This window comes from Pongo pygmaeus, chromosome 8 (genome assembly GCF_028885625.2).
Source record: "Pongo pygmaeus isolate AG05252 chromosome 8, NHGRI_mPonPyg2-v2.0_pri, whole genome shotgun sequence".
Taxonomy (NCBI): Eukaryota; Metazoa; Chordata; class Mammalia; order Primates; family Hominidae; genus Pongo; species Pongo pygmaeus.
In genome coordinates, this window is record NC_072381.2 from 5,087,930 (window position 1) to 5,103,013 (window position 15,084).

Consider the following 15,084-nt stretch of genomic DNA (forward strand, 5'->3'; position numbering starts at 1 on the left):
AATATGAGGTATTCAGGGGAATGTGATTAGTCAATGATATCTTCAATGTCCTGCCCCACCACAAACCAATAAGGTCAACGCTGTGACTGGGTACAGATCAAAGATTCAGGCCTTACTCTCAGCTGTGGGATTTGTTAAAATAATGTGGAAAGTTTCCTTTTATGAACAAGATATAATGATCAAAAAAAGGGTGTTGATATGTTTTTCCAAGCAGAGATGTACTCGACTCTCTCCTATTTAACCTCCTCATACCTGACTTCTAATCACTTTTCCTGGTGCCCTCCCATCTCCCTAACCCCCCTGTCACAGGGATGCCTCCTCCCAAGGCTCCAGAAACTCTGACCCTTGCACTGCTGGAGGGAGCCCATGAATTGCTGGTCAATATCGTTCACCCTCTAGACTCCATGCTGCGTGTGCTTCTTCCTGCAAGAGCTAGAGAGGCACTGACTGATAAATACCTGTCACCTGCCCCTTTCCCAGAGGGTGAAACTCCACCCACTCCCACTGCAGAAATGAATCTTAAATGGTTGTTATCATCTTCCAACCCCGGCCCTAAACATATAGGCAAATCACAATTTGGGGGCACTAGTGTGTCAGAAGGAGAGAAAACATAGAAGTTATGGAGACCAAAGTAGGTGAAGAATTTTTAGGAGAGAGCATTTAATTTTTTCAAAATGAAAAACACAATTATTGTATTTCTTTTCTGGCCGATGGGCTTAGCTGTAGCTTACTGAAGTCGCCAAGCAGGAGAGATTTAACCAGAGGCGATGTGTCCAGTCACCAGCATAGAGACATCCTCTGTGTCACCATCCACACGCAGGGCCTTCTGGTAGACCTCATGCAATGCCCTCCATGTTAATATTCATCAGAAAATGGATAATTAGGGGGGCCAGCAAAACTGGAAAGAGGAAAAAAAATGCACACTCTGAATGGCAATGACTCCATTACTAGCAGGTAGCACAGTGATTTCTAGGAAGCTGCCACTAGTGTAGATGTTAAGAAGTGCATTTTCTGACTGCTCTAGAATCTGTGTTTGTTTAATGAATCTGACTTTCTCATATCTGTATTTTCAAAATAAAGAATCATTTAATTCTATTCCCCTGCCTGGAACTTAACACATAAAACACACAAAGTGAAATGTTCAAACCTGTTTCTCTACATCTCTCAGCAACAGATCTCACATCTGTCAACAAAGCAAAGAGATATTCTGACCTTTTCTATTTCAAATTCTCACTAAAAACAGGAACTCCTTCTGCCTTACATTGAAGAGGAATAAGGAAGATATATGCTCATCACTAATAAACAATTTTGAGTGTGATGATTATACTGGTAGTAATTGTACTTTATTGTATTACTTTACATATTACTTACTACGTGCCTATCATATGCAACACACTTGGTTAGATTCAGAAATGCAAATTGTTGTTTATGATATAGGGCCCAATATTCAAAGAGCTACAATGCATAAACCATTTTATAGGTAGACATAATCCAAAATGTAAAGACACAGATAAGTGGCTGCTCACATATACAGTTATAACTTGTTAATTAGGGAATTGAGCCTATTCTTTGTGATTACACCAAGAGCAAAAACTTGGAAGCTCGCAAGTGGTTACTCCAGACCATATTTGAGTTCTACAAAATAACACTAGTGACTGATTTCATGATCATAAAAAACATTAATCAGTTGTAAACATTTCTAATGCTTGCCACTTTTCCTTTTCTTTTTATCATTTCCATTTTCATTTTGTATTTTCCTCTAAATGAATAAAATACTACTAATAATATCTACCAAATTTTGGGTACTTATGATGTGCCATTGTGCTTGTTTTTTTCACACATTATCTCATCATCTCTATTACTTGTTAAAATCTCCACTGCCATCAGTTACATAACTTCTTTTTCCCTCATTATATGAATGACCTTCTATGAATCCTAGAACCTTAGAACATAGAGGAATAGTAAACGTCTGTTACTGGCTATAAATTATCTCCAACAATGGTGCTTTTGCATCTACACTCTGCATTTGATTTTAACACTTCTTCATTCTCTGCACTGAGATCTCCATATTGCAGAACACCAAGGCCAAGTGCTCCTATTCACTCCACTGAGACAGACTTTCTGGAGGCAAATGCAGTGTTTGGCTCATGGGCAAACATGCAAAGAAAGGCACGAGAAAGGTTTGAAATGATAAAAAATGCTAAATTGACAGGATCCAGCAAGCAATTCCATGTGAAGGAGGTGGGAATTGGAACCTGGCACACAAGATTGACGGAACTGCCTTTGATCTGGTAAGACATTGAGCAGGTTGGGAAGAACAAGATATAAGCACAGATTTGGAAACATCTAATGTGACCACATGGGCAATATCCACAGTGTGTACACTAGACAGTAGTACAAACGGCAGGCCTACGTGGAAGGTGCAGATTCAGCAATGATCTTGGCTGCTCTGGAAAGTTCCCTGGAGTCACGAGAGCAGAGGCACAGGTTGACCCACGCTCACCCCAGGCCACTCTCCCTGCCAGAGAACAGAGCTCTGGAGTGAATCCAGGAGGAGACTTCCAGAAAGCTCCTGTCTCACCTCTGTCTCACATTGGCCTCTGTGCCCTCGGTGTAGAGGTCACTCTCAGCACCCATCCTACATTCCTCCTCTGAAAATAAATTAGGACATCCATCACCAAAATTACTTACATATCAAGGGTCAAATATCGCATATTTCTGTTTAGGCCATCTATGGTTTTCATGTCTTCTGAAGTCAACTGGAAGTCAAACACCTATCAAAGTAATAGAAAACTTTAATTATTTTTAGATTACATCATTGCCAATTGGGAACAACCAAGTTCATCAGACAGTAGGGTGCAGAGACAATACTTAAAAGATTGATACGTTTCCAAAATTATGAAAGACCTCTCTAAACACTCAAGTGGTCAATGAAAACCAGTCAAAAAATAAGCAGAAATCCATTCCCAGATGAAATATTTTGAAACTGCACAACACTGCAGACAAAGAGAATATCTCAAAAGAAGCTGAAGAAGAAACAGAGCTTACTTTGTGCCCACATGATAGGGTCATGTACCTAGAAGACCCACAAGAATCTAGAGGTAAATTTTGTAATGTCAAGCATAATTTAGGAGGTTTGATGAATAACATTGAATATCTATCTCTCCAGTGAACAGGTATAATAGGAAAAATTAGTTTTCAACATAACTCAAGCCAATAATTGTCTAAATACTAATGATTTCACATTCAAAAGGTGTGAGTACTCACTATGTAAATTTGGGAGACTCTAAATATCAAAAAGATGTCACTCTTTCTAATACATTAAATCAAATAAGTGTATAAATCCATAGGGAAAGTGAAGGAGTGTTACAGAAAATGAGAGAGAGTAAAAAATGACAGCAATATAACACTTGATGAATATAGGTAAGAGGATTTGTTGTATTATTCTTTTAATATTTCTATATATTAGAAAATCCACAAAACGAAAATGAAAAGTTATCAAAAACTATTAAAATTATCGGTAATTGCCGGGCATGGTGGCTCACACCTGTATTCCTAGCACTTTGAGAGGCCAACACAGGAGGATTTCCTGAGTTCAGGAGTTAGAGAACAGCCTGGGCAACACAGTGAAACCCGTCTCTACTAAAATACAAAAAATTAGCTGGGCATGGCGGCATGCACCTGCAGTCCCAGCTACTCAGGAGGCTGAGGCAGGAGAACTGCTTGAATCTGGGAGGCAGAGGTTGCAGTGAGCCGAGATTGTGCCACTGCACTCCACCCTGGGTGACAGAGCGAGACTCTGTCTCAAAAAGAAAATTATCAGTAATGGAGAAATTTATGAAATTAATGACATTTATTAAAAGAGGATTTATTAATAAGTAGTGGGATATTTATATTATGATCATGGATTGGAAATCTCAATATTGTCAAAGATTCAGTTCTCTCCACATTGATCTGCAGGCTTATTACAATGTCAACGAGAGACTAAAACATTTACTTGCTTGTGGAAGTTAATAAGATGATTCAAAATTTTAAATAACACATTAGTCAAGAATAGCTAAGATATTATTAAATAAATGAAGAAATTAGAAAAGTGTTTGTACCATACTGGAAGTGAAACTTACTTTTTAACATCATAGTACAGAAAAGTGAATAAGTTAACTGAAGACGGAAGAGAGACCAGATAATTGCTCATGGACATTTCATATATGTTACAGGTAAAAAAATTCAAGTTATGTGAGCAAATATGAACTTTTCAATAAATGGTGGTAAATTTTGCTAAAAATTCAAAAATTAGATATGCATATTTGGATCCTTATTTCACATAACATTTAAAAAGTCAATCCCATTAGAATTAACCAAATTTATAAGGAAAGAATATTAACAATTTTGTAAGATAACACAGTAAAATATTGTGATATTCCCAATATAGGATAAGACAACACTCAACAACCACAAGAAAGAGGCATGAAAAATTAGTCTACATGAAGGATAGAAACTTTTGTTTGTGAAAACATAACCACAGAGAATATGACAACACAGGTAAAATTTGGGAGATGTTATTTCAAGAATACATTCAAGTCTCTAAAGAATTAATGTCGAGAATAAATACATATATATGTATGGTTTCTAGTTAATCTAACATATATATTATATAACACATATGTCATATATCATATATATCTATATATACTAGATGAATTAGAGAACATACACATATGTATAAATACTGATAATTTCCACAGTCTTTCATAACTTTTCATTTTTTTGTGAATTTTCTAATGTCCAAAAATATTTTTAAAATAATTTAATGAATGCCATTACCTAGATTCATCAATTGTTTCATTATTGTCATTTTTTACTCTCTCTTATTCTCTGTATCACTATTTCAGAGTATCCTATGGATTTCTTCACTTATTTTACTTAATGTTTTAGCAAATAGTGATGTATATACATATACATGATATATGTCATATATATGACATAGGTTTTATAATATATATCATACATGATGTATATTTTAGGTATCTATATGACTAATTAGAAAACATACATACATGTATGTATTCTGGATGTTAATTCTTTAGAGACTTGTATGAATTCTTGAGAATAGATGAAATAATATATCAATTTATATATATTCATATTCATACATATAACTATTGATATATTATTTCACACATATCATATAAATGATAGATTAATTAGGAACATGCCCTCTAACAATCACATGTCCCTGTATCCACTTGCTTGGCTATATGAATTTCCACCTCCTTCCAATAAGAGGTGGTGTGTGTTTCCCCACCCCTTGAGTCTGACCTGTCCTGTAACTTGCATTAGGTGATAGAATTTCCTAGAAGCAATGGTTGGCAGCTCTGAGCCTAGACCTGAAAAGGCTTTGCACATGTCCATTCACTATGTTGGGGTCGTGCCCTGTGCTGAGGTGAACCCTGGGCTGGATGCTGGGGGATAAAGAACTGCATGGGAGAGGGGGGCGCTCACACAGATGCCCCAGGGACATCTGAAGCAGAGCTGCCTCACTGCCCTGAACACACATGAGAGCCCAGCCAGGAAGAGAAGGAATGGACTGAGTTTAGGCTGAGCCGAGGCTAATTTTCTAACCATGGAATCTTGAGCTCAATAAATGCTTTTGCATTAAGCCTCTATATTAAGTTGGTTTGCCTTATATCCTAAGGTATTGGTATAAATATGGTCTCCTACGCATAAAAATAAAGACAACCACCTCGCCAAAAAAAAAAAAAAAAAAAAAAAAAGGCAGAGTTAAACAAGCACTTTGCAAAGATAAAATTCTAAGAGAATAAATATAAGGAATTTATACTACATAAATATACAAGAAGAAAAATCCACCATGAGTTGGAGACTAAAAAATATCTAATCAAATACCTCATTATAGAAAATAAAGAAAAGGACATATCCCTAGCAGAGGGATATGGATATCACTGACTTAACGCTAATTCAAATCTCTAGTTTTGATCCCATCCTATTTCTCTCCACCTGTGCTGCCTCTCCTGTGCTAGAGTAGAAGAAATCCTTATGACGTACACGAAGAGTTCATGCATAGGAAATACAGAGAAATGGAGCTGGCCCAAGGGTGTCCTGAGAGCCTTACAAGAAGCACACGTGTGAAGGACACTGTGCAGGCACCCTGAGGCCCATAGCCCCGCTCCTCACCTGGACATTCTCTCTGATCCGCTGCTCATTGTAGCTCTTGGCCAGGACCACAACCCCACGCTGAAGCTGGTAGCGCAGGGCAATCAGGGCTGGGGTTCGCTTGTGCTTTTTTGCCAAGGCACAAAGGACTGGGTCCTCCAAGAGAACCGGGGAGTTCGGGTCCACCCTGGAAGGAAAGGCAGAAATGCTGAAGCCCTGAGGCTGGGGATACAGTTTTTTAGGCGGCTCCCTAAACAGACTAAGGTGTCCACTCTGCACCAGAGCTTCTCAAGTGAGGCCCCTGAACAGCAGCCTCAACATCACCTGGGATCTTGTCAGAAATGCAAATTCTTCCCTCACCCCAAGTCAGCTGTGAGTGAACTCCAGGAAACAGCATGATCTGATTATTTTTATTTTTATCAAACCGGTGTTTTAGGTAAACTTCCTGTATCTCTTATTACCATTGTTCTTCTCGGTGGGATCCCAGAGCACTATAAGCAACCAGAACAATGTCTTTTGACTTGCAGAAATCCAGCAGTTTTCTCTGGTTGAAGTAAGGATGACATTCCACCTGCAGATGAGCAAGATGGAAAAGCATCAGATAATCCAAAAGTTATATTAATATTAAAATCACCAAAGTAAAAGAAGCTGAATAATGTAGAGCGTTAAATTTGAACTGAGAATATTATTGTCAAAAAATGATCTTTTTCATAAAAATTAATTTTATATCCCTCTCTCCTAAGAAAATAGAAATGCTATTTCTGAGCACAAGCAACTTCATGAACCCTGTCCTGGTCTCAATAACTCTGACCACTAGAAGCAGACATGGCCAATTTCAGAGCTGGGATAAGTTAAGATTATTTGAGCCTTGGGCATCAAATTGTGCCAGAAATCAAGAATTTGGTCAAAGACTCATGAGGGCAGGTCTAAAAGACAAAAGAACTAGTTTCCTAATTAATACCAAAAATGCATACATGTATATGTATGTTTTCTAATTTATCTGACATATAATATATATCATACATGCCATCTATGATATATATCTATATATAATAGATGAACTAGAAAATATACATATAAACATAAATACTGATAATTTCACAGTCTTTCATTACTTTTCCTTTTTGTATGATGAATTTGTATGTTGATATCTCAAATGTCACCAGTGGGTACCCTATGAAACAAGTGCTTTTGTCTTTTACACTTGCCCTCGTGAGTCTTTGACCAAATTCTTCTTTCATATATATATATATATATATGTAATATATATGTAATATATATGTAATATATATGTAATATATATGTAATATATATATGCTGAGTAGATGTGAGCATTAAAAAATAAGTAAAATAAATTAAAAATCATAACACAAAAATCCATGAGTCTGTAGTAATTAGTGTGACAATGAGAAAAAGAACAATAATATTTGTCTACTCTGATGGTGGTCATTACAGTAATTACATTCACAGTACATTGCTAATTGAAGGAAGAAGTTTACCTTTACCCTCACTTAGAGGAATAGTAGTTTATTATTTTTACTTGGTGAGAAATTATTTTTAGTTAAATGTCAGGTAAGAATAGTTAAACAAGTGGTTAAAATTGTAAATGATTATGTAAAAACCCCGAGGAAATAACAAATAAGAAATAACGAAGAAGAAAATAGAAATGCAGTACAAAAAAGTTCAAATCACTGATGTATACTCAATCATATGTGAAAATTTGTCATGGGAATATGACTTCTTCTGTTCAGAATTATCCCCCAGCAGATTACTAGTAATTGTTAAAGAGAAAACATGTGTTAAAACCAACAGATCTGACCATCATTAGCTTAACCAAGTTTTTAAAACTACCTTCACCGCTAGCGGGACATTCTGTGATTGTATGTAGTCTAGTGTGGTGCAATTTGAAAAACACGACATGATGAAAACATTTTCTGGCCCCAAAGGTTTAAGCCAATGTAATAAAATACTCACATCTAACTTTTAACTTACAGAAACCTTCAACAACTGGGAAAAACAAGTTAACTGATATCAAAATACAACAGTATAAAGACAATTGAATTCTGGTTAAAAAAGAAGAGCTACAAAAGATATTTTGATTAAGCAATGAAAAATTCAAATATGGACTGGATACCAAATGACATGAGGGCACTATAGATGACGTTCTTAGATACAGTAATGACACTGGAACTGGGAGAATATCTTCATTCCTGTGACATGCTTTGAGAGGTCTCTAGGGGTCAATTGTCATCTTTACTATTTACCTTGAAGAGGTTCTAGAAATATTATATGTATTTATACAGATATACCCCATATAACATTGCAAAATGTTAGTAATTTTGAATATAGATGGTAACATGGGTCTCCAGTATTATTTTTATCAAATTTTTGGAAAGTTTGAAAATTGCCATATTAAAAAATTGGGGAACTACTAGTATTAAAACCACATTAATTTCTCAATGCTTTTATTAAATTATCACAGCACCGTATCATTATACCAAATTCACTAATTTTATACATTATATATTTCCACTGTTTATCTTTACTCATTGACTCTAAGTTTTAAAAAATAAAATAAAAAAATGTAAGTTACTGGGAAATGTGTAGTGATTTTAATGCAGAAATGTGTGTAACATTTGGGGGCAGTCAATTTGATCAATGAGGCCTGGAATCACCAGTCAGGACTAAAGGAAATGATGGAATTATCTCTAGGCTATGAAAGAACCATGCATAGAATAGATGTGTTTAAGCAGCTGATTGCATGACAGACTCCAAAGAAGAGCAGCCGACTAGGAGCGGGGGCAGTCACAGGTCAGCTCCATGTTCTGCTGAACCTTCATCAGTGTGGATTTCATCCACTGTGAACAGATATCTCCATAAACAGGTCATTTTCTCTTTCTACCATGGATGACCTTCATTGTCTGCAGATAATTTTTAGTGTATCTATGCCCTTGGTCAAGAAGCGTGAAAGCAGAGATACCAAGAGGCACTGAGACATCCGAAGCCCATGTGAATCCCTAGTATTTCTCTTCTCTTGCTCTCACTCTCTCCTTACGTACTGCTCATTCCATCTCTTCATGGCTTCATATCTATGCACAGTTCCCTCCAAATCACCTTCACCCATCCACTCTCTGGTCATCTTTCATAGCTTAGGGGTAAGTCCACCTTTCCCTGAGTCTAATTGGCAATCCTTGGCCTCCTTGATTGAATTGACCTCCCATAAATATAACACACAATTCAGCATCAAAGTTACAACATCTTTTCTAAGACTTTTCTAAGCCGGGTACAAGTAAGATCCCTCTATGCCCTTCGAGACAGAGGCTTTGCTCTCTAGAATCTTCTCTTTTACAAAGATAAGTGGGACTAAATGAATGGATACGTGGCAATAGGACAGAAAGAGGGTCATGAAGAACAGAAAGGAGAGGAAGCTGAGGGAGCTCACCTGGTTGCAGACAGGCTTGTACTTGAGCCCTGGCTTGTTGAGGATCATCTCCAGCTGCCTGCGGTTGAAGTTGGACACCCCGATGGACTTGGCCAATCCTGCATCTTTACACTTCTCCATGGCCTGGGAAAAAGGAATTGTGAGGTGTGGAAGACCAAGATAAATGTGACACAGAGCTGTGAAAGCAACAACTGTCAAGATATGACAATAAAACTAGCTAGCTGTGGTTATTAAAAGGGAAAAAATAAAACAGAAAATTGGGGAAGAAGATAGTGATTGCAAGAGTAAGAATTTGTTTCCTCCTTAGGAAACTGGAGAGATTAATGCACAAGCAAGGAAGGGAATCCCAGTCCTCCCCCAATTCATCTCCTCCACTTCTCTCTTTTGTATGCCTGTCATTTCTTTTTCCTCACTGCTCACAAAAACTACCTTTGTAAAGCTCCTAAGTTTTTCATCCAATGGTGCATTTTCCATACTTGTACTAGGAAGATAGGAAACAGATGTATCCTATCTCATCTTTCTTATCTGTTCTCTCACCTCCAAACACTCACCTCCCACGTGGCACAGAGATCCACTGTGTCAAATAGTATTTTTCCATTTTCATCTTTTGGGATCACCTCCTCACCTGGCTGAAGTAGAAGCAGTCAGTTTAGTGATGTCACAAGTCAATTTCTCCACACATAGCCATGCTCTGAGGTACATTTAAGGACACTAATCCTCCGTGAGGTAGGTGATGCAATGCTCCAGAGAGTGATATGTACAAAGTGTACTACATATGAAGGTATAAGGAATGTCTTCAGGAGACAGGCTTCCTCTAATCTCTTACAACTATTATATGTATAAATAAATACCATCTTTCTGGTTCCTAATGGAGTGTGATCATTGACTTTCATTGACTTTCTTCTGCTCCTATAATTTTCTCTGTGGCAATAGCTCTCTTCAACTGCAAAAGACCTTGATATCCCCGAATAAAGGATTGTACTTTTGACCCAGATGACGCTATCAGAGTTCTTTATCTCCCTGAACATGTGATGTTCCATGAACAAGACCATGAAGCAATCATGGTCAATGGAGGTGTTTTCAAGGCCAGTCTGGGAGTTGGGAGATGCACAGGAGCTCACGGTAATGAACATGGGCCTGAAAGTGCTCCAAAGCCATAAATGCCACCAATGAAAAAGGTTGGAACAAATATTTAAAAAGCCTTTTGTAATAAAGCAGAGATAAGGATGGAGAAAGCATATATTTTTTGAGTTTTTATCAAATTCTTAATGTAGCCCTGGCTTTGATTTCCCATTATCATATCTAATACACCCTTTTGCATTAACTAGCCTGACTAGTTTTCAGTACCTTAAGACAAAAGTTATGAATGACACAAGAATTCATGGCTAAGCAAAAATAAAAACTCCAGTATGAAAAGAGAGGAAGCAGAAGCAACAAGGTTTCCCATGAAGGTTTGTAGTTTAAGACACTCCCGGACTGAGTTCTCACCCCTTGAAAAGAGGCAAGAAGATGGAAACTCATTGTGCACCCTATGTGCAGCAGCTTTTCTGGACACCACAGCTTCATGAAACTCTGTGTCTGTGAACATCCCAAGAGGTGAACTCAGGAGTCATAACTAAGACCTTGTGCCTTCAAGGAGATGATGGTCATTTCCTCAAGTTTTTGAGGCAGAGGCTTTGAGGATTCTGCACTCTCTTTTCTTGTAGACATGAATCACAGAAGTACAGATTCAAAGTTCCTTTCTATTCCATAGAAAGGAATTAGGAGTTACGTTTAGGGCTCTTCTTCTATGTTATAATCCCTATGTCCTCCTAAGAAAAAGCTTAGTTCGAATATCCATGAAAACAATATTTATGCTGACAACAAAGTGAAATTAATTTGATCACACAAGCTGCCTACCTTTACAGACACTGGAAAATGAATAAGATAGAGGTCAACATAGTCCAGTTGAAGATTTTTCAGTGACCTTTCCAAGGCTGGTCGGACCAACTCTGGTCGATGGGAATTGCTCCAAAGCTGCAGAGGTTAGAGAAAGGAAGTTGTGTAATGAAAACTTGAGCCAATTTTACTAGTTTGCTCCACCTAATATTTAGACATTTTCTACTACTTTAAAACTAATGACCACAGGCAAAATTATTCTCTCTCTTCTTGTGACGCCTTTTGTTCTGCCATATCCTGATGAACTTTATAATATGTTGGATATATAGTTAGTACATATATTGAATGAAAGAATGAAATTACTCAAAACGTAAAAGTTGTTATCACATCGTAAGCATACTCATTATCTGAATTATCTTTGGTATGTTTTACAACTCATGTTAGTAGTGTAATTATTTCATCTATTCATCCCAATGGGCAAGACTAAGTATCTTTGTGGTTTAGAAACTGAGGAGTCAAACACAGTTTTTAATATGTTAACTTGGGCTGGATGCAATTTAAAACAATATAGGTATCATTGTTTTATACTCACAGAGCTCTCTTATATTGCTTTCTCTCTCTCTGATCAAGATGATAATGGAAACTCAGAATCATAACAAATGTAAGAAACTCACCCAGGAGGTAAGAAATAACATAATATGATTAAGATTATCTCTCATTCTATAGTCTATGTTAAACCATATTGATCTATGCTGAGCTCAAAGAGTAAAGGGCCTTTGAAGTCATGAATTGGAACACTGCAAAGATGAGAAAGCCATCTTCACTTTCTGCCTTTGATATTAGTTTTAATACATGAATAATTGTGAATAAATTGAAATAAATAAGCACAATTCACCCTCAACTATGGATCCAGTCATAGAATTGCCACCTCCACACAATCACAATAAATACATGTGCACACAAGCTCATCCCAGACACAGTACCTTTGAAGTGTAGAATATGTCTTCTCTCTTCACACTGCCATCTGCAATCTTGCTTCGGATGGCCAGTCCAACCTGCTCCTCATTATTGTAAACATGTGCAGAATCAATATGGCGGAACCCGGCTTCTATTGCCAATTTGGTGGCCTCTAAAGCTTTAGTTTTAGGAACCTGGGGGAGTAACCAAAGGTAGTATTTTCTGACTAATGTGCCTGAGAGTTAGTTCAGGCACAAGCAGCGACATTCACAAAAATCAGCTTTTCCTCCTTTTGTTGGGTGAGCTCTGTATGTAGAATAATAAGCCCATCCCAGTCTGACTGGGTCTTTCCCAGTTAGTAATAAAGGTTGGGCACAGCAGGAACTTCTGCAGTCCCAGAAAAATCACTGCTTGACCACTAACTTGGAAGTGTCCCCAAAACAATTTCACGTTCAGTGATTTTTTGGAAAAATTAACAGGACGCAACCTATAGTTATAGACATAATCTTAATTATTTTTAGTATGGTGAAATTAACATGAGGAAATAGCCACATGGAAGGAATTATGAAGGAATGCAGTGTAAGCTCCTGTGATTCCTCTCCCACCGTGTTGCACAGAACGCACTGACTTTATCCAGCATCATATTTGGTCAATGTATGTGAACTGTTGTCTACAAGAGATGCTCTCTATATACTCCATTACTAAGATTTTGTCTGGGACTGGATACATTGACTCACTCTGCCTAGCAGACACAAAACTTCCAGTCTCCAAAAGGAAAGCAGGTGCACAGAAACCCCGCAGTTTACACAGTTATGTAGAGCCACCATTCTTATCAGCTAGGAAATAGGGAGAAATCCACTTTCTGAGATACCAGCAGGTTTATATTGGAAATAGGCACATGTATGGATAGCAGTCTATTATGTTAGATCTTTTCTACCCAGGCTTTGGCCATTCTGTCTGCATAACAGAACCAAATACTAGGAGTAAAGATGTATACTCTAAGGTTATTGATTTGTGTATATAAGAAAGAGACTGCAGGGAGTAAGTGATTAGCAAAATGGAGTTCAGCTCCATAAATTCAAGGCAACTCTTTTAGGAAACGTGATTGCAGTGAAATTTACAATTATTGACTTATGTAACAAATTTGGATACAGATTTGAAAGCATATCTTTTAAATGACAAAAACAGAAACAAAGCAAACTATTTTCCCATCTTGAAAATATTTCAGAGGCTTTCTTTTTCCCATGAAATTACAAGGAACTAGATACTGGGTCTCACAGCCCTCTCCTCATACCATCCTTGATCTTCTCTTCACTGTGCGAGCAATCAAAGGCTTACCAAGGCCGGAGCTTCGGTAGTATCCTCATCTTTACTTCCTCTCCATGCCAATTTATATTACAAAGTAAACCACTCCTGTCAATGGTCTTCAAAATGTCCCTTTGTAACTCCTTATATCTTATAGATGAGAAATGTGAGACTCAAATTTTATATAACTAGTCCCTATTCACACACATTGTATTCCCAAGACAGTCTTGAGATACAAGTTTTCTTCCAGCGTAGAAATAGCTAAATCTAGAAAATAAAATATATTCCATTAATTTTCTTGTCAGAGAAACAAGAAATTTTTCTGTTACAATATTTTGATACAAATCTGACCCATATTAACAAAGACAAAGAATTTGTCTTTCCTTGTTTGGTTCTAGTTTTTTTTTTTTTTTTTCTTAAAATGAGGATATTTTATCGTTTCAGGTAATTTTCCCAGAGGTGAGAATAGTATATGGGAAATTCTCTTTAAGCCAGGTCTAGTATTACAGTGTGGTGCTCAAGGCCGCCCATCAGAACAGTGATACTCTCCCAACAGATTACATGCACCCCGTCTCCACTAACTTTTGCCAGAAAGATTACTCTGAATTGTGTCTTTTTGGAAGAAGTAAATATCTGTTCAACTATACAAAGAAACAGAGAAACCACTCCCATTGCAATCAATCTTCAAGAGAGGGAGCAGGCAGGCCGTGTTCTTTCTGCTGAGTTTTATAGACTCTGACAAGCTGTGAAATAAACAGAAACAGAAGACAAAAAAGTGCCCCAAATAAACAATAGATGACCCTGTGACAAGACGGCATTGCAGAACAAAGACTGACGTTTAAAGGGGAGTCGTGCAGAGCAACATAGGAACACAAGCCTGACAACCCGGTCAGCTTCCACTTACTCTAGCTCCTTTGAACTCTCAACACTAAAAATATTATTATTACCTCTGCGGGCGCATAGGTGCCAAATCCCAGGACAGGCATGAAGTGACTATCATTCAGCTTCACACACTGGTATTTCGAATCCATTTCTGTCACTGGCCTGGTTAGCAAATGTTTCTTCCTCCCTCACAGGCTATAACAGCAATGAGCTGGCAACGCCCCTGAGCACACTGTCTGCTGGTTAACCAATGACATGTGAGAGGAGGGACAGAGACAGTCTTACACAAGCTGTGATAAAAATTGAATCCAGTTCAACCATCTTATCTAAGAAAATTCATAAGTAAACTATTATGTGGTCATGATACACTCATTAATTTCTCTCTGAAGTATTTTTGCTATTCCAAATCTCTATAAATATGACATAAATTATTCAAAGAGATTTGTAGA

The 15,084-nt window shown here is 37.4% G+C and overlaps 1 protein-coding gene across 1 annotated transcript; it reads right to left on the reverse strand.

Moving 5' to 3' along the window:
* Nucleotides 1–643: 643 nt before the first annotated feature.
* LOC129006872 (aldo-keto reductase family 1 member C1-like) lies at nucleotides 644–14,869 on the reverse strand. The gene is made up of 9 exons (XM_054437094.2): nucleotides 14,701–14,869; nucleotides 12,475–12,642; nucleotides 11,513–11,629; nucleotides 10,165–10,242; nucleotides 9,614–9,736; nucleotides 6,633–6,742; nucleotides 6,193–6,358; nucleotides 2,692–2,774; nucleotides 644–898 (listed from the first exon to the last, which is right to left on the reverse strand). The coding sequence occupies exons 1-9, from the start codon at nucleotides 14,782–14,784 to the stop codon at nucleotides 856–858; spliced, it is 972 nt and encodes a 323-aa protein (XP_054293069.1). The 5' UTR covers nucleotides 14,785–14,869; the 3' UTR covers nucleotides 644–855.
* Nucleotides 14,870–15,084: the final 215 nt, after the last annotated feature.